Source organism: Paramormyrops kingsleyae, chromosome 18 (genome assembly GCF_048594095.1).
Source record: "Paramormyrops kingsleyae isolate MSU_618 chromosome 18, PKINGS_0.4, whole genome shotgun sequence".
In the NCBI taxonomy this organism is placed as follows: domain Eukaryota; kingdom Metazoa; phylum Chordata; class Actinopteri; order Osteoglossiformes; family Mormyridae; genus Paramormyrops; species Paramormyrops kingsleyae.
The window spans coordinates 14,653,911-14,679,224 of record NC_132814.1 but is presented as its reverse complement, the minus strand read 5'-3'; the positions used below and the strand labels follow the sequence as shown (position 1 = coordinate 14,679,224).

Here is a 25,314-nt window from a genome sequence, read left to right as displayed (position 1 = left end):
AAACCTTTAAAGATAGACACAAAAAAAATGTCACTATCTGGTATCAGAATAAAACATTCCGACTTATTAAATCTAACCTGGGCCGATTTAAAATTTTTACCTGCCAACACCTACTTCTAGTGATCTGAAAGGGTCCAGAAAAGGGGGTTATTAACACACACAGACAAACTGCTTTATACTCATGTGCTGAGCCTGTCACAGAGATTCAGAAAAACTCCAAGCACGCTATGCTGCACAGGATAACAGATTAAACTGAGCTTTCTTGGGTCTATCATCCATCCTTTGATGGCGGAGGTGGTAATGGGGTTCTCAGATCTACAAGAGCTAGTGAGAACGTAGCCCGTGGAAGATCTGGTCAAGGAGCAGATGTGCCTGACGGGTTTGACCCCATCAAGGGGCATGGGAGACAACAGAAGCGATATCCCACAACTTCCGGGGCGCAGAAACAGGTAAAGCGAGGTGTGTCAAACACGCTCTCTCTCGCGTATCCATGTAAAGAATTACAACAAGCGCTCTTTAAAAGCCACACATGATTCTCAATCCCAAGCCAACGAACACTGCTTCTTTTTCACAAAGCAAAAGTAAACAGTATTTCGTTCAGTACTTAACAATTTCATCTATTTATTTGGAAGTTGCTTTTGTCCAGAGTGACACACAAATGAGGCAGATGGTACATAAAGAGCACACAGCTGACAAGAGGCCACTGGCCAGGTTAAGCCTCAAGTAGCTGTAAGTGGAACCTATACACTTTATTTTTGTGTAAGCAAACATTACAAAGAGTGATAGGCACAAAAATGAAAATCAATTCATATTTGAATCGTAGTCTGTCAGTACTTCGGGTAAGGAAGATAGACTACAAAAATACAAATATATCAAATTCAACTGCAGACCAAATATTGCATCATTATTATAACACAAAAAGCAGAATTGCTTTGCGGACAGCCTCGTTCGGGTTTTTATTTCCAGAAAAATGACTAATGTTCAAAAACCGCCCGGGTTATTGTCTGGGGTCGCGATCATAAACAGGGCAGCTGAGCTTCAGCAAACCAACATAAGCAGTAGGAAACGCGCGGCTGAGTGCTGCTTTCAACGCAATGATCATCTGCGATCGAGATGAGATCGGCCAAGATGGAAAGCCGGATTCCCACGGCATCAGTCCCTGTCACAACGTGATAATGGAGCAGCCAGTCTACAGGAAACGGATCAGTGATATCAAAAAGACTGCAAACCATTAAGAGCCGAGCAACTGGACTTTATCCAACCTGGCAATTATAGAAGCGTTGTCAGTGGTTAATGCAAAAGATTCAAGTCCCTACTGGTCCCGTTTGCACCAGCACGGACCAAACCAGAGAAAAACAGACTTGGCCAATATTTACAGATACAGAGGTGTAACGTCGGCACACGCATGATCACGCTCACTCATGCAGTCCAAGTCGAGTTATGTGACATAATTGAAATAAATAAATCCCACAACAATAACAACAACAGAACAAATTAAGGCAATGGGTGCATGTCTACAATAAATACTAAATATCTAGAGTATATTAATTTTAACAAGCAAATTACAGAACACAACAACGTGTTAAAGATCGATCTACCGTAATATTAGCGTGGGATATACAGTATTATTACGGGAAATTATCATTTTAAATATCTGTGCAATCGAAACGCCTTAACGGATCATAGAAATGAAACACGATGATGACACCTTCAATGTGAAAGTGCGGCGTTTGAACACTTCGCCAAAGAAGGTGAGAGCAGGTGCTCTCACGTGTGAGCCCGGTAAGAACACCATGCGGCCCCCCCCGACACAAACACCCGATCGCGATGACAGCTCGCGTATCCTAAATACGACTTACCTGATTACTGGATGCGTACGTCTGTGCGAAATTAGGCACCGATTTCCTTCTGCGGAGCGATGAGACCGAGGGGAGAGAGAGCGAGTGAGGGGAGTGGGACCCATGCTACAATGCAGGTAATAGCTTTTCCTCCCTTGCCCCCACGGTTAGCCCCCTCCCATTAGTGCGATTTCATTTCTAAAAACAAGCGCGCCACCTTCTGGTAACAGCGCAGGTAAGCGCGAAGGCGATAATATATAGGAAGAAACCGTGAAACCGTGTAGGGGGGTGGCGGAGGTCATTATTATTTTTAGAAAAATGCCGCGCTGATTTGTTAGCTATTAGTTTACTGACACATTCCATCGCTGCCATGGGATATTTCCCTTCTTCAGTTTCCATCACCCTTGCCCTTTGAAGCTTCGTGCTATGTACTTGTTAATTTTTTATTAGTAATTCATTGGTAATGGTAAATGATAATTATTTGATTTACCTCATCTGTGTGTGTCTGTTTTTTATTGGGGGGGGGCGTCGGCAGCGGCTGTGAAACTCGATTAAGGCGGGACGTGGGCTTCGATCTGCGCTGCATCTAGCATAATAGTAGTTCACTATTTATTTCACTATAAATTAATTAATGGAGTTAAAAAAAAATACCGCGTGAGAACAGAATTTTGGTTGCTCATTAGGTATCACTGCTGCCTCTCACTTCCAGGGTTTGGGGTTTAATTCCTACGCTGCTGTGAGTGTGTATGAAGGTTGGAAGTTCTCTCCATGTGGGCAGGAACTGGCACCTCTAAATTGCCCTTTACGTGTGCATGAATGTTCTCTGGCATCCTGTCCAGAGAATAACACAGTCTTGTGGCTCCAGCCCAAGAGTTGAGTACTCTTGAACACTCAATAATATTCAAGTAATCAAGTACTCCAACCAGTTGAGTATTCTGTGAATGTGACCGTTTATACTCAGCTGGTTGGTTGAAACAAAATCTTGTTCTGGAGTTTTACTTTCTGGATCTTAATTATCCACCTCTGCTGATCAGAATAAGTGGTTGAGTGGCATCCAGAGCAAAAATGGCTTCGATAATGACTAAACAACAGAACGTCTGGGTCAAAAATCCTCACAGGAAATCCACTCCTAAAAAAAACAAAAAACAAAACACGTTAAGACACTAGAAAATTGTTACTTAAGTCAGACTATTAAACTGCCATAAACCAGAAAACTGTTGACTTGTTATTGTGTTGGGTTGTAAGGTGCAACTAACATTGAAGTGCATAATTATAGAAAACGGACTACAGCATATGGTTCATGCTGTATGGATTGAACTGTGGCAAATTGAATTCTCTGTTTTCTATTCAACAAATTGTAATAATTGAATTGCTTTGCAAGCAGCCTAAAGAAAACACTTTTATGGCCCCAAAACAGTTATACTTGTACTGTATATAGCAAACCACAGGAAAATAGTGTTTGCTAGTAATTTGCGACTGAATTTCATGTTACTTATCCTGGGTGAATGGCTTCCTTGTTTCCTTATTTGATACGTAGCAAGTTACCGGAACAAGTGCAAGAAAAACGCTCAAAACCTGTCCGACAAAGTACACATAGGCCATAGGCTGGTTAAAATGCTAGGATTTATTTACAGCAGCATCAATTGAGACGAAAAACACTTCATAGATATTTTACAGTTCGAACCGACATATTATAACAAGTCAAGGAAAATATTCACAGAGGAAGAACTCATTGGAAATGGTCCAGGAAATGGACATGACAGCCATATGTATCCCAAAGAGACGACAAACACAGCAGAGGGTTGAAGAAAAAACAATCTATAAATACAAAGATACACACACCCCATGCCACACCATAGCTGCCCTTACGCACAAAAAGCAAATTGTTGTATTAAATATATACACCAGTGTAGAAGAGGGTGGGGAGCTGACCTCAGAGCAACAGGGACGTGGGTTTGGATCCGACCCTGGTTCTGTGTGTGGAGCTTGCGTTTGTGTCGGTGTCTTCTGAGCATGTTACATTTTAATATTTTAAATATAATCATACTACTATGTAACTGCTATTTCAGCTTGACAGCTGAAACAGCATTAAAACTGTATTTTGCTAAACAAGTATCTACTTTCAGGACAAATTATGCTTAGGCAGAAAAATCTTAACACAAAATGAAACAAATGGGGAGTCACATTATTATATCAGTTGTCTTTATAAACATTGTGTCAAAAACATTTTTTTGAGAATATGTATAAGAAAATCTCAGTGGCTTGAACTTGTGTACTTTTTAAAGAGGCATGACTACAGGCAGGTGAGGAGGTAAGAATGGCAGCAATGCAGACAGAAATATCAAGGCATATGTATGAGTACAATCTATCCCACAGTAAAATGTCAAGAAGCGTTTTAGACCAGTGTTTCTTAACCTGGTCCTCAGGGATCCCTAGACAGTCCAAGTTTTTGCTCCTTCCCCACTTCCAACAGGGAGCAAAAACATGGACCGCCTGGAAGTTCCCAAGGATGAGAAACACTGCTCTAGACAGAATGCCCAGTTTCTATGTAACATTATGCTCTGAAACAATGTAATCAATTATGGTATATTTTAGCAACATTCTGTCCACAGTTAATTGGTTATCGTATCATAATGAGCAGCATGATGTGGCAATTAAAAAAAAAAAAAAAAAACACCAAAGCACATAAAAACTTTGCAAAACAACGAACTGACTGTTAAAAAGCTAGAAAAAAAAAACCACACCATTTCTCACCATGAAATACACTCCCAAAATACAAAGCACTGATATCCTACTTTCTTAAAATATATGACAATTTTTCAAATAATTTACTAATGTACAGAATTCACTACTTATGTACAGAAAAATGTCTCTATTATATTGTTTAACTGTCTACATCTGTAGTATTCACAAGTATTGTAAATGTATATTTTGGCACAACACAAGTGCTACTGCATTTGTTACATTTCTTAATGTAATGCAACCTGCTGCATAGTGAAGATTTTGTTTCATTCATCCATATTCAGCAAATGCTTTGTGTCTTGTACAAATCGTGTTTGTTTATAACAATCAGCAGAGTGACGTGCAACCTACAAAGGGAGATCAGGCAGAAACATTTGCGTCAGAGGTCTCGTGCGAACAAAGAAATAGAACTTGTTAGTTCAAATACAAAAACAGCAGTAGTGGTGGGAGAGCAAAAAGTGAAAGCTTAATAAAAAATTCAAGTTGACTGAGACACAATAGCCAGCACTGTGTTCCCATAACATAACATGACACTGGTTAGCTAACTAGTTAAGATCTTTGGCCAGTGCTCTCGTTTTCCAGCTTTTGTCCGGTGAGGCTAGCATCTGTCACGACGCACACATTCAATCGAATAACAAATGATTATACCCAGCGCTGAACATTAAGCTCACCCTCTCACCAGAGGAGAGTATTTTAGATGAAGGGTGAGTACAAAATACTGAATACTAGCTTGCTGGCTAATAAAAAAATGTTTTTTTTTTTTACTGATCTACCTCAGATGGCTAGTAGCAAAATTTCCACCCCTGAATTTGCTTCTTGCACAGCTCTATCCTTTCCTTACAAAATCTAGCCCTAATAAAAATTAAAGTGGTAACACCAATTTGACAAGACACAAATAATGCAGTATTACACCATTATGTATCAATTAACCACAAACAAAATCTTAATTACAAACTGATCTCATGTTAATTCATCATTAATGAATCGTGACGCATGATTTAGCTCAAGCATTTACTATATTTGTTACTATATCTGTTAATTCTGTAAAACTTAACTACTGAAGGATCAAGTCATAATACTAGTGAAATACTGATCTCATATTTGTTCATCATTAATGCATTATGATGCAACTTTTATCCTAAGCAGTTACTCTATGTGTTACTATATCTGTTAATTCTGTAAACCTTTGTGAACTACTGAAGGAACAAGTAATATATAACCCAAGTGAAATACTGATCTCATGTTTGTTCATCATTAATTAATTGTGACGCATCTTTTATCTCAAGTAGCAACTATATTTTTACTTCACTAGTAACTGAGTTATTACTAAATATTTGTGCCGGGTCATATAAAGTGTTACCTTAAAGTAATGGATCATTTTTGTTGGGAAAGTCTCATTTACCACTTTCAATGGTGTTAAGGTTTAGCATTTTACTTTAGAAATGTATGCAGATATGATTATTTCCCTGATTCGGTTTAACTCAATATGACAACCTGAAAGTGCATTGAACATCAAGAGCTGAAGTTACTCAGTGCAGAGTCCCTGAATCATGACTCACACTGAAAGAGAGGGTGTTTCTCACCGTAAATTATGACAAGGACACCCTGCAAAACACATGTGTTATATGAGGTTTTGGAATTGGACTGTACCCCAAAAGCAAGCTACGGCAATATGTTTGGATCTCGGAGACTTGGAGGATTCCTGCATCATGTGACCCCATTCTAGATTAAGAGGCATAGCTCTTTGACATAAGTGCTGAAAGCTGCAGCACTGAATGCTGGGAAATCGTGCCTAAACTCGAAACAATCAAAAAGCAGAAACCAATAAACGGCCACAAAACGAAAACAGCAATTTTAGAGATGTTTAGATGTATTGGGACATGGTTTTCACAGTTCTGTTTGGTTTTGTTGTTACTGCAAGATGCCTGTCTTCTGTACAACAAAGAACAGAGAAGCATTTCGTCTTCAATTTTTGGTTTCTCATCAACCGGAAGAAAGATTTGTTGGGCCAGTCTGAACTTTAGCCTTTGATTTGCTTGATATTGCTTTTCAACTTTAAAGTATTTCTTTCAAGTATCATTGCTGACTTAAAAACAGGTCATACATAAAAACAGGGGGTCCACTAGTGCCCCCCATCCAGATCCTTAGAGGTCCCCGTCTTCCTCACCCCTGGCGTCAAGCCCATTAGAGAGAAAGGCCTCCTTTTCATGAAACATAGTGTCCTCACTGGTGCAGGTGGGCTTATACCCCTCAAGGTCGGCCTCGGTGCTGGAGCGGGCGAGCGTGCCCTCTGTGCTGTGCCAGATCCCATAACCAAAGTAGATAACAAAGCCTGAGAACACAGGAACAATAAAGACTGCTGAAATAACCAGCTTGGAAAAGCTTCCCATTCCACACGGAATTACAGAGACAGACACCAGGAAATTACAACAATGTCCATGTTAATAGTGGATGTGGCCTCAAACTCTGTATGATGGCTTATTTGGGTTAAGTTATCATCAATGCAAATCAGCTGAAACAGAGAAAGCCTTTCGGGAGCAGGGAGCGGAACATTACGAGATGCAGGGATGATGAAATGAGGTATAGTTGGTGAGGCGTGTACCTATGGCCATCCAAATGGCGAAGCGAACCCAGGTGCCCCGGCCAAGTTGCATCATCAGGTACACGTTGACAAACATGCTGATAACTGGGATAAAGGGCAGCAGAGGTACCTGTTTGGGGGGGGGGGAGGGGTCAGAAAGAGTCCCATTGCAGAAGCAGACCATCTACCTCCAAAAAAGCAATGCTACATTTTACCCTGGTAAGCGACTTTAACTTCAGGAAGTCTTGCCTCTTACCATATAAAAGGACACTTGGGGTGAGGTCACAGTACTATGGTTTTTAGGGACACCAATGACCGAGCTGTCAAAGGCGGGGGAGGAGTTTGCGGGGAGCTGGGGGATAGAGGAGGAGAGCCGAGGCCATCCAATCCCACAGTGATAAAACGACCGGCTTCTGTTTCATATTTGCCAACAAAGAGCCTGTGAAGGTCAGGAGTTATCAGTGGGTGACCTTGTGGAGAGCAGGTGGCAGGGACACCTCGACACCCCTCTGCTTTAGCTATTTGAAACAAGAAGCCAGGTTCTCCACTTTGCATGCAAACGCCTTTGGATCCTACATACAAATGATATGTCTGCTGTAACAGTTGGCCGTAGGTGTATTAAACCAAGAGCTGATAAGTGCAAATCCCAGGGCAAAAAAATTATGGCAACTCTCAGGTGTGTGACTGGAATCGCTTCCGCAATATGTTCAGTCGGTAAAGTGTGAAATTATCACAGAACCTCTGTAGGTATCAGTGCGATAAATAAAAAGGCCATGTTCAGCATCAACAAGGGGAGAAAGTCCTGGAGCAGTTGTTAGGGAGGAAGAGATCCAAGGCTCTCAAGTAAAAAAAAAACAAAAAAAACTGGACAAAACTTTGGGCCCCACTTGAGTGTCCATATCTCTATTCCAGACACCTGTGTGATAATGCAACTCCAATACTGACAGGGAAGTATAGAGGGGCGGGGCCACACGGGCACTGGCCTCAGCTGGAAGCTGATTGGCCCTCAGCGTGTCCCCTCCCCTATCACTCACCAATTCAAAACATACCATTGGCTAATAAGGTTGGCCTCTCTATATGAATTATGAACCCTCTTATGCACCCCCCCCCGCCTTAAAGAATCCTTGAAATGCCCTTGAAAGCTGACCTTAAATGACAACTTTGTCTTGCTCTCCGGTTGCCTCCATATCAGCAGGGTGAGGCCCAGACATGCCACAGCTAGCACTCCCAGGGCAGCCACCTTCCAGAGTGCGAGGCCCTCCTGGACGGCCAATACGCTGAACACCAGGATGAGGGACCCTGGGGCAGAGGGAACACCAGCAGGCGTGGAGCTTACATGTCAAGTGATTAATCACATTAACAAAAGAAGCAGCTTAGGTGGCATCACGGACACGTTCACGCATGTAGTTTGCGAGTGAGAGGAGGAACATTGGCGCCAAGCAGGAGCACGTCGGTTTGCCGCACCTAGCACGCTGGTGCTGACGTTGACCGCAGATCCGGACAGGTTGGAAGGCTCCGGTTTCTCTGGATAGAGGAGGTTCTTCATGCTGAAGCGTTCCTCCACGCCAGGCAGGATGCCCATGCTGTGGGCGCCGATGGACTCGCTGAGCTCCACCTCATCCTGTGTGATAGCCAGCTGGTTGAGCTGCTCCGGCTGGTACCTGGACAGCAGAGCATGTCACTGCAGTTTATGGGCCAAGGGCATCAAGGGCATGGCTGTACGAGCTAAACTTAACTAATACACCAACTAGAGAACTAATCTGGATGATGCGAGTTGTCACTAGGTCAGTGTTTCTCAACCCAGTCCGAGCACTCGCACACAGTCCACATTTTTGCTCTCTCCCAGCTCCCAATATGGGAGCTCGGGGTTCTTGACTGGCTGGGAGCTGGGAGGGAGCAAAAATGTGGAATGTCTGGGGCTCCCTGAGGGCTGGGCTGAGAAACACCGCACTAGCTAAAAGGCTGCATTCAAAGCATGGTAATATTCCAGTTTTTCAACATGAAAAAAACGGTTTAATGTGCTGATTTTTTAAGGGTAGGAAGTTCTAGCCCAGGGATGGGCAATCTTATCCGCAAAGGACCGGTGTGTATGCAGGTTTTTGGGATAAACTGTAAGTCAGCTGTTCAAACCCAGGTGTGAGGACTCTTCAGCCAATCAGTCCTCTAATAGGGAGTTGCAGCGCATACACACCAGCCCTTTGCCGATAAGATTGCCCACCCCTGTTGTAGCCTCAAAATCCAGCCTATGTGCTCAGAATAAAATGAAAAATCCTTTTTAATCCCCCTACTTGTTGGTGGATATGAATATCATGTCTTAAATCTTACCTGAGGACAAGGACACAGGCTGCAACCAGGGTGTAAGCCAGCAGCGTGCCAATGGACATGAGGTCTACCAGGTCCTTGAGATCAAACAGGAAGGCCATCACCGCTGTAAGAGGCAGGATGGTGGCCTGTTAATACGCGGGAGGGAGCCACCCTAACTCCCTCCAAAGAGCTACACAATCACACACGAATTCACATAAAAAAATCATAGATGTATCTTTGAAAAGCTTACAATCACAATTACTTAAATTATTATTATTACTCCCTTTGCTATGCATCAGAACAAGAACTTCCACCTACTCTAACATTTCAACTGGTAAACATTAGATACAAAGAACAAATCACAGGCATCATGGGTCTCATCTGACTAGACGTTTCGTCTACAAACTATGGTATCAAACCCGGGCCTCTTGTTCCCACCTGAAAGTTAGCTATGAACACACAAGCAACACACCCCAGGCAGACAATTGCAAAGTTACACCGATGCTGGTTACTTAATGCCGCTGGCTAAATTGTGGCTGGTAGGTTATGTAAAGACCAGTTTATACACTGCGTATCCACTGCATATCCACTACGTATCGGCAGTTTATTAAGCACAGGTAGAAAATGATCTATTATGCTCCTGAACAACTTTACTCAGACAGATCTCAGTTCTCTGTGGCAGTGTTTCTCAACCCTGTACTCAGGGACCATCAGACAGTTCACATTTTTGCTGCCTCCCAGCTCCCAACAGACCAGTTCCAGATATTTGGTGTTCTTGGTTATTTCATTGTTTGGTTTATGTGTGCTGGGAGCAAAAATGTGCACTGGCTGGGGGTCCCCAAGGACTGGGTTGAGAAACTGCCATGTGGGAAATATTTCCTCCAAAGAAGGTATCAGAAAAACCTGACTCTCATCAAGGTCCATTAAAGGCAGAGGCCTTCCTGGTGATGAGGACAAGTAGAGTCCCCCTGGTGAACTCCTCAGGGGGAGCGCAATTTCCAGTCAGCTGAAAACTCTAGGCTTTACTGTCCCAGGGCGAACTGCCTTCAACGTTCAGACATCACTCAACACAGGCATCACACCGAGAGGCTATGACTCCACCTGAGTCTGCTTCCTACACTCTGCACCAAAAGAGGTGGACCTGGATGGATATTAAATTAGCCAGGTCAGACCAACAAAAAACAACGACAACAACAACAAAGCCTTGCTAAGTCTTGCTAAGCCAGTTTCCCCCAAGCGGCAGCAGAGGTAAACGCCCCATTGCTGCTGGTCGCCACTAGGCTTACCGGACATGACCCCTGCTGCCATGGTGGAGATGATGGGGGTCTTCCGCTCGCTCACCCGTGCCAGAAAAGAGAAGAGCAGACCATCGCGGGCCATGGCAAAGATAATGCGTGGGAGGGGGAACATGGAGCCTAGGAGACTAGGCGGTAAGGGTTGGGGAGGGGTGGGAGGAAGGAGGGTGAGGAGTACAGATTTATGATTTAAGAAAAGAGAAAACGACGTGGACCAGTGTTGCTTGGTCTAAGACATGATTATACCCTCAGCTTCAAGTGCACCATCCGTAAAAGACCGCGGAGACAGACAGAGTCAAATACGGGAGGCGGACAACAGCAGCAGAGCCTTCCGGGAACTGACCCCTGACCCGACAGCGTCTCCGATGCCTGACGCGTCACCCCAGCGTCCCCTGGCGCCAGGTGCACTCTGAGCAGGTTCGCGTCGAGACCACATGCCATAAACTGTCCCGACAGGTAAAGCCAGCCAGTTAGTGGTATTAAAACAAAAACAGAATGCCCAGCCTCACCTGCCACAATGCCCGATGTTAATGTAGCGATTAAAGGAGTTTTGGTTCTCGGGTTGATTTCAGCCATAAATTTGAAGAGTAGGCCATCCTCTGCCATGGCCCAGACGACCCGGGGCATAGGGAACATGGAACCGAGCAGGCTAGCGGGCGGGTGGGGTAAGTGGGGGGGAGGGGAGAAAAGAGAATAGGCCATGCCACGCAAATTAATTAAGGAAGAGTGACAACACACCAACCCCTACTCTACAAACCCCACGTGTTGAGCAAGAAAGGACCCCCATACACACACCCCCAGAGGACACCCGCCACTCTTCAAGCAGCAGCCCAGGCAAAAGCCACAGCTGGATGAAAGGTCAACACAGAAGGTACCCAAACCCAGCTTCACCTATTGCACCAGTTAGATGGATAACAGGTCTTGTGAGTAGACAAAAATTCACACCCAAATGTAGCACAATGGTTAAGATTGAACTGAATGACCAGAAGGTTGCCAGTTCAGATCCCAGGAGAGTCCCCTGCCATTGTGCCCTAAAGTGTCTTTAGTACTTAACCTGCTTGGCTTTAGGCACGAATAAAATTACTTTAGATTCAGCTGTTTATGTTTCATTGAAAAAAAGCATCTACTAAGCAAAGGAAGTAGGAAAAGGAAGGCAGCTGATCTTCAAAGGACTGAAGCCTGTGTCAGCTGAGGAGGCCTTAGGAATCACTAAATCTTAGGCACAGATTTAGCGAGAGATAATAATGATTTGTCTTGAGCTGAAGGGTAAGATGAACAGCACTGGTTTACATTTACTTTTAGTGTAATTAATCTTCACCACTTGACTTTTAGGCCTACAAAATATCAGGAGAAATAACAAAAGACATGAATTTTAAACGGAAACATTTGTTCTTTAATTGGTAATCATTTTGCCCCCTCCCTCACGCTACCATAGAAATAAATATTACATTAGGTCAAGCCTCGATTAGTGGCTCACTGCACCCGGCCAACTTTCTGCTATTATTTTTAGCAAGGGGGCTCAAAAGGTCCATCGCAAATAAACACAGGGCACATGCACTGGTATTCACGCACATACGTGCACATGGCCAAGTGTACGAGCTGTCATGGCAACGTGTGCATGGCACCAGTCCGGGGGGGCGGGGCCTACCTGGTGGACAGGGCACAGAGGGAGCCCACCGCCACTGCGTAGGTGGCCCCCTCCCAGCCCACGTACTTGAAAGCCACAGGCAGTGGGCTGTTTTTGTCCAGCATGTAGTACGGCATCATCACAGTAAGGGCGGCAGACACGCCGAAGTAGGCCACGAAGCAGATGAGGAGGGAGGACACGATGCCAATGGGGATGGCCCTCTGGGGGTTCTTCACCTCCTCACCTAGAGGGAGGTACAAGGGGCAGTCAGAGATGTGGCAGATTCCAAGGGCATAAGTTTGGTTTCAACATTGGTAGGAACCAAATCGGATCCAAACCCCCTACCCCTCCAAACATGCACGGTACTCCCACAATATTGGTTGGGACGTGTCCCTACTGTCCATACTAGGGTTGCAAAATTCTGGGAATTTTCCTGTTAATCCCCCTGGAAAGTTTCCAACTTGGAATATTTGTGGAATTCCACAGCTTAACTTCCCATGGAATGGAAAGTTTCTGGAAATTTTCCACCCATTTGCAACTCTAGATCATAACCCAAATCTATGCCCTTGATGAATTTGACAATAGGTTAACTCAGATAAAACTTGCATTTTTTTTGCCATGTATTACTTTTCATGACATCACATCCAGTTGAAACCAGTTGTGCTGGAAGTAGGCATGCTGGTAGACAGCACCCCTCTGTTGTCTATTTTGTCAAAAATAAAACTTTATTATTATGTTAATTATCTTGCAACTACCGGTGTTAGCTGCTGGTACCAATCGATGATACAAAAGAATGTCAGGCAAGTCTATAGGCCACTCTGACTTCCGGCATCCTGAGCTCAAATCATCGTCCCACAAAAATGTTTCAAACACTTCTAGAAACTATGGTATATAAGTTTACCATTCAGCCACAAGACACCTGCCGTCGAACCTTTAAAAAAATGCAAAACATCTCATGCAAATATTTTTCTTTAAATGTTACCGTGGAAGGGACATGAAACCCCCAGACACATTTGGAAAGATTTATCTATTAAGGGAATGTGGTTTTGGCATAATGGCCGCTGGGAGGATGACAGCAAACAGAGGCCTTAGGTGGCCTGTATCTGCAGGACAGGACTTTGTTTCATGGCTGTCTGGCTTCCGGCTCCTGGAATTAGGGATGCCGAGGCCACCTGCTGAAGCCACATGACGGCTATTTCTGTTAAACCAATAATGCTTTTTATATGAGCAAACCAGCGTCCAGCCAGTGGTCAGATCAGGGAGCTGTTAAGCGCGTTAGTCACGGCAGGCCGTGTCGGCCCTGTTGCGTAGTTAATTTCAAACATCACTTTGACGCACATGAAGTCATATTCAATTAAATGGTGTCCGGTGCCATTTTGTCAAAAGTTCACTTAAAAGAACAAGTCAGTTTTTCTGCAGTGACACCTTCTGCAGTGACGCCTTCTCTTTAAGTCAGCAGCTCCAACCTTTCCGCCAAACTAAGCGCTGGCAGAAATGTGACGTTCCGTTTCCAAGAATGCACCTCTTTCTGACCAAAAATAGCAAGACCATTAATCAAAGGGCTATCAGGAAAAATGGCACCTTTCAGACATCGGCAAAGAAAGCCCCCTGAGAGATCCAAAGAACTCCTGGTCATTCTTCTTGCATATTTAAAATTCTTTTTGTCAGAATAACATTTGCCGCACAGTTTTTTAACAGCCCAAAGAGGAAGAGGGACCATAATAGCAGCCTCTGGGCATCCAGTATTGTGAACTGAGATCCTGGCAAAGGAACTGGGGAGGGAGCGTTTGCCGAGGGTTGGATACCCATTTGATTTACAGTCCTCTTTGGCTGCAGGTGGAGGGGGTTAATTATATATAGAACCCTGTCAGGGGGGGTGTGAGCGTCGTTAAAATGCCAGAGCAGGGCAGTAACAGTAACAACGCAAAATAAATAAATAATAATAATTAAATCTACAAAAACAATGACCCAATTACAAAAACATACCAAATTTCAAGCAGAGTTCTTGATCTGGAATGATCAAGACAGGGAAAACAGCCGACCACAGGTACCATTTAAATAAACTCATAAAACGGAAAACACAACAGCTTTTGGGGGGCTGTTTTGTTATTTACCACCAAAGCGTGGGCCACCTGGGGCTCAACAAGGACGGAGGGCAGGGGCATGTACAGGGGCGGGGCCACAGGGGCATTTGGCCTCAGTTGAAATCTGATTGGCCACCAGAGTGCCCCTCCCCCGTCACTCACCGATTCATTGGTTAATGAAAGGGTGGCCCCTCTGTATGAATTATGTTCCCTCTTATGCCTCCCAGCTTAAAAAAAAAAGCCCTGGAATCATCCCCCTCACATGGTAAGCAAAAGCGTACACAGCTCTATTTTCACACTGGGGTGTGAGCTCACCTTCCCCACCTAATCCACCTCACCTGTGGTGGCGATGCAGTCGAAGCCCACGAAAGCGTAGAAGCAGGTGGCCGCGCCGGACAAGACGCCCGTGAAGCCGAAGGGCATGAAGCCGCCGACGCCGAGGCTCTCTCTGGACAGCAGCGGCCCCGATGAGCTAGGCGGACAGGTGGGGGGAGCGCTCAGATGTCAGGTCATCCAGCAGCAACATGCACTAGCTGAACCATCAAAGCCTTACTTTAGCTGCACTGCTTCACTGAGAATGTGAGCAAGTATGTTATTCTAAGTATGTTATGTAAATCAAGTAAATGCACAACGTGGTGGTATAGTGAGTAACAAATAAGTTACTGAATAATGTTAATCACCTACATCAACCTAAGATCCAACAGTAATTTTTCCTCCTCTTTTTGCGCATATCTCACATGCCATACATAGTCCCGTAAATCGGACAGTTAGTGGTTTAACATGACACCATATGTACGGAGGTGTGACCTTGACAATGTCCTCTTCCTAATCAAATCAAAATTTTGATCAATATTAAAAACAAGCTTTTCCCTGGATCTCAGGAGGATTTGACACAAGCCAAAAACCTTCAGCCCAGAAGCTGAACTTAGACCCGGAGTGAATGTGGAATCAAGTTAAAGAATTCCAAACCTTTTCAAAATTTACGGGATAAAAGGCTAAGATGTAATCATGATGTGGATTTTTTTATTTTTTGAAAGAAAAACTCTTTTAGGATGATGTGCTTGGTAATGCCTTTAAACCCCTATGTGCCCGTGGTTGATTTCTTTGATAGAGCAGGAGAAAGAGGTCTCCTTCATTTCTCCAAAGCCATGTCAATCAAAAACAAACTCATGAACTCACTGCAGACTAGAATATGTTGGATGATTAGATAGCCGTTACTGCCCTCGCCTGGATAAGCAACTTTGACAGTAGTTTATGTTTGGGGAGAACAGCTAGCTGGTAATAGGGTAAGTTAGGGCCATGACAGGGGGTAGTATGCACTACCTCTCCTATCCTGCAGAGGGAGCTGGCTAGTTGTCCTGTATGTGCCTATGAAAGAAAACAAATCCAGAGTTTATTTTTTCCTGGGAAGTATTTAGCCTAATTCTGGATTTCCTAATGCCACTGCCCTTGATTTTTGGTGGAATCTGAATTTTCTATGCACCTACTTCTTTTACAGGCACTGAAAAGACAGCTAGAAGTCGTCCTCTGCAGGGGAGGAGGTATAGTTGCAGTTATGGACACAACTGATGCAATAGATACAATTAGCAAATAGTTCTAGGCCAAGGCTGGGTTTATAGTATAATAAAAAATGAGGCTCTCACTTGAGGTTTGATGAGTTGGTGCTGTTGAAGATGCTGCTGGGGTCCAGGTCCCAGTTCTTGAGCGTGCCCTTGACCAGCCCCGAGACGACCACGAAGAAGAGAACCAGCACGTTGATGCAGGTGAACACCTTGTTGACCATGGCCGACTCCTTGACGCCGAAGGCCAGCAAGCCTGGTGAAGGCAGAAGGCACCATTAGGCCTGTTTTTGACCAGCCAAGCCCTCGACGTTCGGCTATCAACCAAACGCTTTTATTAAGCTGGCCTTGACAATCCTACCAACTGTAAGTTAAGAGATTCATTGTTTCGTTGAAGTAGTAGGTGCAACCCATCACACCACCTCTCCGTTTCACCTGGGGAACCGCTGGCGACAAAGGGTCTGTACCATGAAGCGAGATTTGTTGGTTAGCTATATATCTGGTCGGATTTAAGGTACATAGTCGGCGCTAAATGAAAGCGAGCAAAGATAAAGTCCATTTAAACTGGGGTCCCTTAAATCTAAAAAGTTATCGAACTACCCAACAAATCCTGATTCATGATTGCGGGCAAAGGTTGGGCTACTGTTACCTGTTAGTGTGATGATGATGAGAACGGCAAACATGTCAGGGTACTCGGCCAGGATGCCCGGTGCCCGCATGCTCATGTGGGTCCGACAGAAGGCCTCAATGTGCCTCCCGATGAGCTCATCGAACGTGGCGCTCCAGGCTCGTGCCACACTGGACGTCCCTGTTGTTGGGGGGGGTTTCAAATGTACACAAATACTTCATCTAGAACTCAAGTCACCAACCCCCTGCTTTACACCCAAGCAAGGGTGAAAGAACAAACAGTGACATTAAAGAGCTGAAATGGACATCCTACCAAGGAAAATTCCACACAAAGTCCTCTTTGTTTATAAAATATTTCAAATATAAATGAGACTGGGGCCAATTAAATGGGCTCAGTTGTTAGACGGGATACGGTAATCTTCCTGCAAAGCTTACAGTCCCCCTAAACATCACTGATGATTAGAAAACTAGCTCAACTTTAGTTTTGAAAAGAATTTTTTTCATTGTTTCTACATGTTATACAAATGAACATGAAAATAATTGAAAAATGGTCACCCCTATAAAATCACTCATTATCTTTATGAATTTAATACAGAGGACTGTGAGGGCTACATTTTTGAGTGGCTGGTATGAGGAGTCTGTCTCACCGATGATGTAAGAGAGGATGAGGTTCCATCCCGTGATGAAGGCCCAGAGCTCGCCCACAGTCACGTAGCTGTACAGGTACGCCGAACCTGTTTTGGGGACCCGAGCGCCGAACTCGGCGTAGCAGAGGCCGGCGAGCACAGACGCCAGCGCGGCGATCAGGAAGGACAGGACGATGGCGGGCCCCGCGTTCTCCCGGGCCACAGCCCCCGCCAGCACGTACACGCCGGCACCCAGCGTGCTGCCCACTCCCAGTGCCACCAGGTCAAAGGTGTTGAGGCAGCGCGAGAGCCGCGAGTCCTCGCCGCCGTTTACCGCCTTCACCCGCAGCAGCTGCTTCCCGAGCCTCTTCAGCTTCTCCATGGTGCGGCCCTTGGTCGGGTCAGAGGTCACAAAGTAGGAGCAACCTGGGTATGTAAAAAAAAGGGGCAGAATGTGTCAAAAATGCCAGTGACTTAAGGCTTCAAAACATGGATTTTACCAGTGTAAGAAAAGCTGCAGCTACAGGGGTGGGGCCACAGGGGCACTGGCCCCAGCTGAATGCTGATTGGCCCCACAGAGTGACCCATCTTCTGTCACTCACCAATTCAACACATATCATTGGCTAATGGTAAGGCCGACCCCTCTGTATTAATTATGGCCCCTCTTATCCTAGAATCGCCCCAGATCATTTTTTCTTTTTTTTAAGTTAAGGTCGCTGACGGAAAGGGGACACAGCACTTGTACAAACAGCTGATAAGGCAGTTCCACGGAAGAGGCTATTAAGCAATGATACTGAGCAGCTGATTTTATGTACCAAGCAGTCGACCAACAGGACCAAAAATGGCCACAATTTTCCAGTGGTTGGACAAGGGCTATATTGTACAACACAAAGTTCCCAAATCTCGTGTTATTGTTTTCCTCCCTGCGGGAAATCTACGAAACATAACCGTTTTCATAAAGCTGGGAGGAAAATTGAGGATAATCCAAATTTAAGACCAGCTACAGTAAAAGCTGTCTTAATCGACATTCATGTAACTGACACAATTCTAAAATACCAGTATAAACATTTTAAAATGATGTTAAATAATAACAGTATTCGATTAAGAAGTACACTAACTAAAAATAACGAAGAACACCATAGCGAAACGGACATGTCAGTCCCTGCGCACGCATACGGAGCGGCACACGCTAGTAGCCTTTCCCATCATTGTTTACCTCATGATTTCTTGTGTCGTACCGAATATCTGACTTCATCCATCATTAACCCCATCGTTTTAGTATGTGTATGCTTAAAGCTATTAAAGAAAGTATAAAAATGTGTTACAATTCAATGATCTTCAATAGTCATTCGACTCTCCCGAAAATTCAGCTTTCCAGTAGCTCCTCAGTCCCGACGTCGCTGGGTACAAGAATTTTTACTGTATCTGGAACAGTGAATGTCGTTCTGTTGTGAGGCAGAAGGTTAGCAGCTGAGTCTTCAGAAGTCCAAGATGTCTCAACCACGACACCCGAAAGGAAGAGCATCCGAGCAAACGTGCCCCACATACAGTACTGGTACTGTATACAATAAAGAAGTTCTCACGCCCCCATTCCCTGATATTCCTGTGTGATACATTGAGTGGAAACCAAGAGGGGACGTTTCCTTGTGTCCTGTACACACATAACCACGTGCAACAAAAACACAACTGTTTTAACAATCAACAATTGGCAGCCCAAAAAAGGCTTGATATTTTGGCCCACACAACTACAGCCTCAGTATATGTGCATCCACTTTACCTTTAAGTCACATTCAAACTACGCGACACTTAAACCAAGAAGTTTTAAGTTGCCATCCAAACAAGATTCAAGAAGGATCATTTCTTAAACAATGGGCTTCATTAAAACAAGATTACCAATCAGCAGGAATTAAACTAAGAACGATAATACTACAATGAAATCCCAGGCAGGTCTCATGAACACGAATGAGCTGTCGATAAGCAGGTCAATCTCAGAGCGATCCAAAACCCCTGGCATATCATTTTGTTACAATTCTGCCAACTCGCCATTTCTACTGATGTTGACGCTACGAGCTTCACTTAAAAATAAATAAACATGGGCCAGCGGGCATGAAGAGGTGCAGCTTGCATCAGGTAAGACGTACAACAGCCATCCTCAATACATAAAAGCCCAGGCAGTTGACTTTTGTGAAAGAAAGCTTCATGCAACAGTGTGTATGAGGTCTTATTACTGATAAGACTACTACAAAACGCCATGGCGGCAAATTGACACTCACTTGCAGATAAAAAAGGAAGAGAAATTAAAGAAACGTACAGCTAAATTCACACAACCCGCACAATTATGCTGTATACTCACAGGGACAGTACCAGTGTGGCTTCACACATGCAGAGGCAAAGAGCAAGTGAGACAAGGACGGGCCTATCACTGCACTCAATTCTTCAGACACCCCTGCGAAAACGCCCACTTAGAACGCCGGCCCACAAATAGAATGTTAGCACATCACATGGTCACGCTATTCCGAGTGCCCATGACCGCCATCCTATGCTTAAACCTATGGCAGTCATTCTCTCCTTGACCACCAATGCACCCCCACACCAACCCCGTAGGGCACTCAGCCCAGGCAGCTGAGACAAGGGTAGATGTTTCCAACACACATGACAGAGTCACCCCTGGAATTAGGACATCCTTAATGAGTCAAAACTCAAGACATCAATTTTGACCCGCTTTTTAACTCGAGTGCTACTGATGATGTGTTAAACCTAGTTAGAAGCCCTCTAATCCATAACATACTTTGGCTGGATTTCATCCTTTATTTTGGGTACAACATCCGACTTCTCCACCATTATCTAAGCTATTAAACAAAAACACTGCGCCCCTAACCCCTATCCCAAGCCCACACCATCATGCTCCAAGACAAACCTGCTCTAACTGGTCAGTTGCCAGATCTTTCAGTGAGAGTATGTTTGCTTTCCGGTAAGCCCATCCCAAGACACCCATGCAAATGCAACACGTGCAGTGATTCCCAACAACGCTGCTGTACTGTGCTTTGTAATTCGTTTGATCCAGATATGTTTTGTCTAGCTACGAAAGGTGCATATCCTTGTATTAGGCAAAGACATGTTCCTGAAACCCCCCCCCCCCCCCCCCCGTCTCCTGTCCCCCACACAGTCCCTTGCTGCAAAATGCAGGGGAAAAGAAAGTAATTAAATATAAACTTATTTTCCTCACTATGACAAAAATTGGGGTTGTGTGAGGTAGCATGCACCATGTAGGTCTGGCCTGGCACATTCCTCTCTAGTCCTGTCTGGTTAGGACCAGAGTGGTCTGGGTGCTAGGGCACGTGGGCAGAGGTGGCCAAGGGCTCACTCCCCTGCTGGCACTCATGCAATTGCTAAATTAAGCAGGTGGGCAGAGCAGGGGTGAGGCCCAGCTCTCCACCAATGGCAACACAGGACACGCAGAAGGTGTGGCCAGAATGTAACGGTCATGTAAGCCGCGATTGTTGTAATCCAAGTTTGTTTGTTTTCTTGGTGAAAATTTAAAAAAAAAAAAAAGCTAAAAGCAACACACTATTCAAACAGCAGCTACTAGTCACATTTTTCTGCAAACAGACCTTGCTGGTGCAATTTATCTTCACCCTACGGCTCTAAGCAATGCTTTTCAAGGACTCGGCTATGGAAATCAAGAGGCTAAACAAAAGCTTGCCAAGATGCCTCTGCTGTTCTAGATGGCGACAGCACCTACAGAAGGAATCGGAGGAATTCAGAATGTCTTAAAAAGTCAAGGGTCCTCATAGCAGCCATAAAAAAGAACAGGGACACACCCTATGCAATATTTCTCAAGAAACAGCCCACAGATGGGAAGGCACTGCTCCTAAGCAATCCTGGGTCATGCTGAGAACATGAAGCCTCATTCCTGGATAGACTCACGTGGCAGATTTGCATTTCTGGGGCTGCGGAGGATCCTCTGTCGAGTGGCGAGAGTCCTCTACCTCACCAGAGAGTCAGAAAGACAAGCAGACTTTTATTTTGGCACACTCCAGCAAATGTGCTAAACATGGAACTTGTAAACACAAGACTGGCCCTTCTCCAATTCCCAGATGTGGTCCTGCTGTAATACCCTTACTACATTATCTGCTTCCACCCAGTAAAAATCAGCTAGTCAGACACAGCTTGTGATCTGGATAAAATGGTTCGAAATGCAAGGCTGCGGCGTGGGTCGAGGCGGCAACAGCATGCACCGTCTCGAATATTAGCGCAGAGCAATGCCCCTGAGAATGAGAGCGAAAGGGAGTTAGGGGGCTGCTGTTTTCAGATGGACACACACGGGACACCATTGCATCAGCTTGTCCTTCCAATATGGCGCCTGCAAACAACACACTGATAGAAGAAGCTGAGTGGGTTGGCGGGTCTAAAGGCCAGATGGGGGAAAAAGGGGGTCATGGTTCTGGGCATGTTGACTGAACTGATGCCAGCAGGGTCAGTACACAAGGGCACGGAGTCACATGGGTGCGAGCATGCAAGCGGGCGGGCGACAGACGCCGGAGAGTCGAGAACAGAATGTAGACGGCAACACCCCGAGTAGCTCTGGAGGGGATAATAGCTCAACATTTATCTTCCTCAACATCCACAGACATGGGGCACCAATGCCTTTCATATGTTTCCATCTTCCTTATGTACCCAGTGTGTATAGGGTAGTCAATAGACTCATTCTCATTTGTAGCAAATGTATGGTGTTGTCTTTTCCTTTTCATAGCACTTTTACATTGTAGTTGACTTCGGTTTCTTTCTTTTCTCAATTCTCTATATTTTTTTGGATTTGGGTGCATGGGCATAAATTATGGGGGGAATAGGGGGGGTTGTAACCCTCCCAGTAATCACCCCCCGCCCCCAAGTGCTCAACCCAAAGTTATGCCCTTATTTTGCTGGATGTATATTGCGTGATCTGCATGAAATATCAATAAGCAGACTGTTTCAAAATAAAACAAACATAAAAAAACGGCTCCAGTCCATACGCTAAAAGTTGTTAGAGTTGTGGAAACTTGTGAATCGCTAACCTGATTCCAGCAGAAACATTTGAATGAAAGCGCTGCCTGTTCCATCTATCAGCAGCTACAAAAGAGTATATATATATCAGACGAGATGGAAAAATAAGACGCCACGAGCAGCTCATGAAATCAGCATGCCGACGAGTACAATCATCCGACTGGATTCCCCTCCCTGAATGCACAAGACGTACGTTTGGCCGCTGTGCAGCTGCATTTATCTGGCTGGAACAGCTGCCTCTTGTGCATGTGCTGTTCCCAAATACCGAGGAACGCGGGAAAATACCCCCCAGATAATTGTCACTGGCAAACAGCCAATGCGGGCAACATATAAAGATATGCATTTGCGGCACACGTTTAAATATATGTAAAGCATAGCAGTAATAACCGAGAGTGCATTCCATGTAGGTGGAACAGGACTGTTTACATAGATTATCGCACAGAACGTTAAAATATTATATATAGATCTAACTTTTTAGTTGCTTCGCCATCCACCTTAGTTTATTGCACAATATCGTTAGGCACTGCCTGAAAATGTCATGAATTGCACTAGTCTTGTTAGGAAATGCAAGGAAGGAGATGCCAGTTCATCAGCTGATCGCGACTGACATCCCTGCAAATGCGAACACGTTTTTACACAAGTTCACACAAAACACGGCAACGAAACTGCAAAATTTGCCTATAGGACCCAACCCTCCATCTGGACATAGATTTAAGTTTGATGTGAATTCTGCCTTTCAAACAGCCAGAAATACAAAGATGTAATTTTGGCGCTTTTATTTACTTTGAATAGAACATTCCGTATACTGGTAAGTGGTGCCATGCTGCAACAATATCCATGGCCGTATTTCGAAGTTAAAAAAAACTTTCATACCTTTGCAATTGGAATGACAAGAGGAACTGTCACTCTAACTACTCGTGTGTTAAAATCCTGCAGTAACGTTTAGATCAGTTTCTCGTTGCTACTAGCGAAAATTCGCGTCTCTGACAATGTACAGAAAATGTGACAATTTATCAAACTGGAGCAACTCTATTAGTCTCCTGTTGATTTTACATATTTCCGTTATCAACCAACCAGACATAAACAAATCAATAATAATAAATCCTATAATAATAATAATAATATTATATATATTTTAAAAGATAACTAATTCGATTACATATTCGTCTGAAATACATCTTAACAACTACTAGCATGTCATATGAGAAACTGTGTTAAGGAAGTGAAATCATAACAGCTGAAAAATTACTTTGCAGTAAGGGCTGTTTCACTGTAGAACAGGGCAATAAAAGCGCTACGGACGGTGTTCTGTCGAGTTAGGCTACCGTAGTGCTAATCCATAGCCCTAACCCCCACCCCCAAAAACCCATACCCTAACCCCTAAAACCTAACCCCCAGACGGTGGAACGGCACACGCGCAAAAAGGCTCGATAGTACGTCTCGATAGGTAGCTCAACTCTTCAGAACAACGGCGCACCTACCTGCGGCTTATCAGAGAAAGACATGCGACGGGGATCCGCCGTCCTGTAACCGGCTCTCACACACATGCACAAGATCCGGTTAAACTCGAGGCTACTTTTCCCCCTAGACCACCTATGATCACGTTTCAAACACATTCATGTATTGCACATGGCTCGCTCATGGACAAGTATGCGAGCACGGCAGTATCCATGTGTTACTAAATATACTGCAGGGTGGCGCTTAATTCATTTCAAAAGTTTTACCCGTTAACATAGTTCCATGTAAATGTGCATGATCACTCGCTTTTATCATTCGCATTCTTCACTAATAACAGTACGAAACTCGTAAAAGAACACTAACATGCGTGTGCATGTATTCTTTCGAAGACTTTTTTATGCTTACTACCGTTGCACAGCGCAGAATCTAAGCGGGTATCTACTTATAAGGGGCGGTTTTTAATCGCTCCCAATGAAGCCTCGGCCAGCTCAGGACAGTCATTTCGATCCGAAGTGTTACGGCACCGAACCAACCGACCAGAAGGCGGCATCCCCAGCTTGTCAGGCTCAGTGGGTTCGGTTCAAGACCAGCTCACTAACAGTGAAAAGCAACACATTTTACATGGATGACAATGAATCACATTAAAAATGAAGCAGGCGAGAACTTTGTGCGGGAAATGGGGGAAAAAAAAAAAACAGCGTAAAAAAAAAAAAAAAAAAAAAAAAAAAAAAACTTTATAAGCCTATATAAGCCTTACCTTCGGCAATGTGGACGCATAAAATGTAGGTAGCGCTTCGTGTGTCTGCGGAGGTCAGTGAAACCCCCAGTCCGCCCTCGGTCCCCTTTGCGTACGCCGCCTGCGTATCGAGCTCGCGCCCCTGACAGGTGGCCAGGGCGACGGCGGAGTGTCGTGTTGCAGGAGGCGGCTTGAGTGACGCGGACTCCTCCCGACATGCAGGGGGGCTGCACTCTTACGCAAAAACCGCACTGCTCTGACGGTGGACTCCAGTTTAGAGAACTTATTCCGACAATTTCTTTAAAATAAAGACTAATTTTAAAACCCTCAAAATTAAATGAGGAAGAATTAAGATTCGACGGCATACACTGGATTCCCATAAAAAACCAAGAGCAAAGAAAGTTATTTTGGATATTATGAGGCAAAATGCGCTACACATTGTAAAGTTCCTACTGGCCGCAGCGCTGATAAACGATAAACAAACAGCCCGGGAGAGATTAAAGATCGTTCAAAAGATTAACACCAAATATCACTATATAATGGGCATTTTCATTTATCTTTTCAACGAGCTAACACTCTGCGTATAAAATAAAAACGGCTGCAATACCGATACGGTAATCTTCATGACAGTTAAAAGGGAACGGTTGTCTGATAATCCAGTGATCTGTTGCTCATCCATCATTGTAATAAAAGTTGATGTTATGAAATACACCAAATAGCACACAGATGGCTACAATTTAATTTGTACATTTATAAGCATATTGCCCCAATTATTAGTATGATGCGTATTGTCT

At 44.4% G+C, this 25,314-nt stretch overlaps 2 protein-coding genes across 7 annotated transcripts in view; both read right to left on the bottom strand.

Moving 5' to 3' along the window:
• Positions 1-2,058, bottom strand: part of mtus2a (microtubule associated tumor suppressor candidate 2a) — a 65,069-nt gene extending 63,011 nt beyond the window's left edge. For both annotated transcript variants that reach the window (XM_023805219.2, XM_023805220.2), the window contains exon 1: positions 1,860-2,058. The gene's annotated coding sequence lies outside the window, so the exon portion shown is untranslated. The remainder of the gene's footprint in view (positions 1-1,859) is intronic.
• A 1,386-nt stretch (positions 2,059-3,444) lies between these two features.
• On the bottom strand, positions 3,445-24,738 carry slc7a1a (solute carrier family 7 member 1a). 5 transcript variants are annotated; one of them, XM_072701835.1, is made up of 13 exons: positions 24,542-24,704; positions 17,305-17,709; positions 16,680-16,838; positions 16,115-16,286; positions 14,810-14,943; positions 12,409-12,631; positions 10,752-10,888; positions 9,487-9,589; positions 8,626-8,822; positions 8,309-8,460; positions 7,183-7,291; positions 6,748-6,912; positions 3,445-4,927 (listed from the first exon to the last, which is right to left on the bottom strand). In XM_072701835.1, exons 2-13 carry the CDS (start codon positions 17,663-17,665, stop codon positions 4,908-4,910), a joined length of 1,932 nt encoding a protein of 643 aa, XP_072557936.1. In that variant the 5' UTR covers positions 17,666-17,709; positions 24,542-24,704; the 3' UTR covers positions 3,445-4,907. The 5 variants fall into 5 exon arrangements, with proteins under 5 accessions (XP_072557936.1, XP_072557937.1, XP_072557934.1 ...); XM_072701836.1 differs by having other exon boundaries at positions 3,445-6,912; positions 24,542-24,738; XM_072701833.1 differs by lacking the exon at positions 24,542-24,704 and adding an exon at positions 23,808-24,194 and having other exon boundaries at positions 3,445-6,912.
• Between the last annotated feature and the right edge of the window lie 576 nt (positions 24,739-25,314).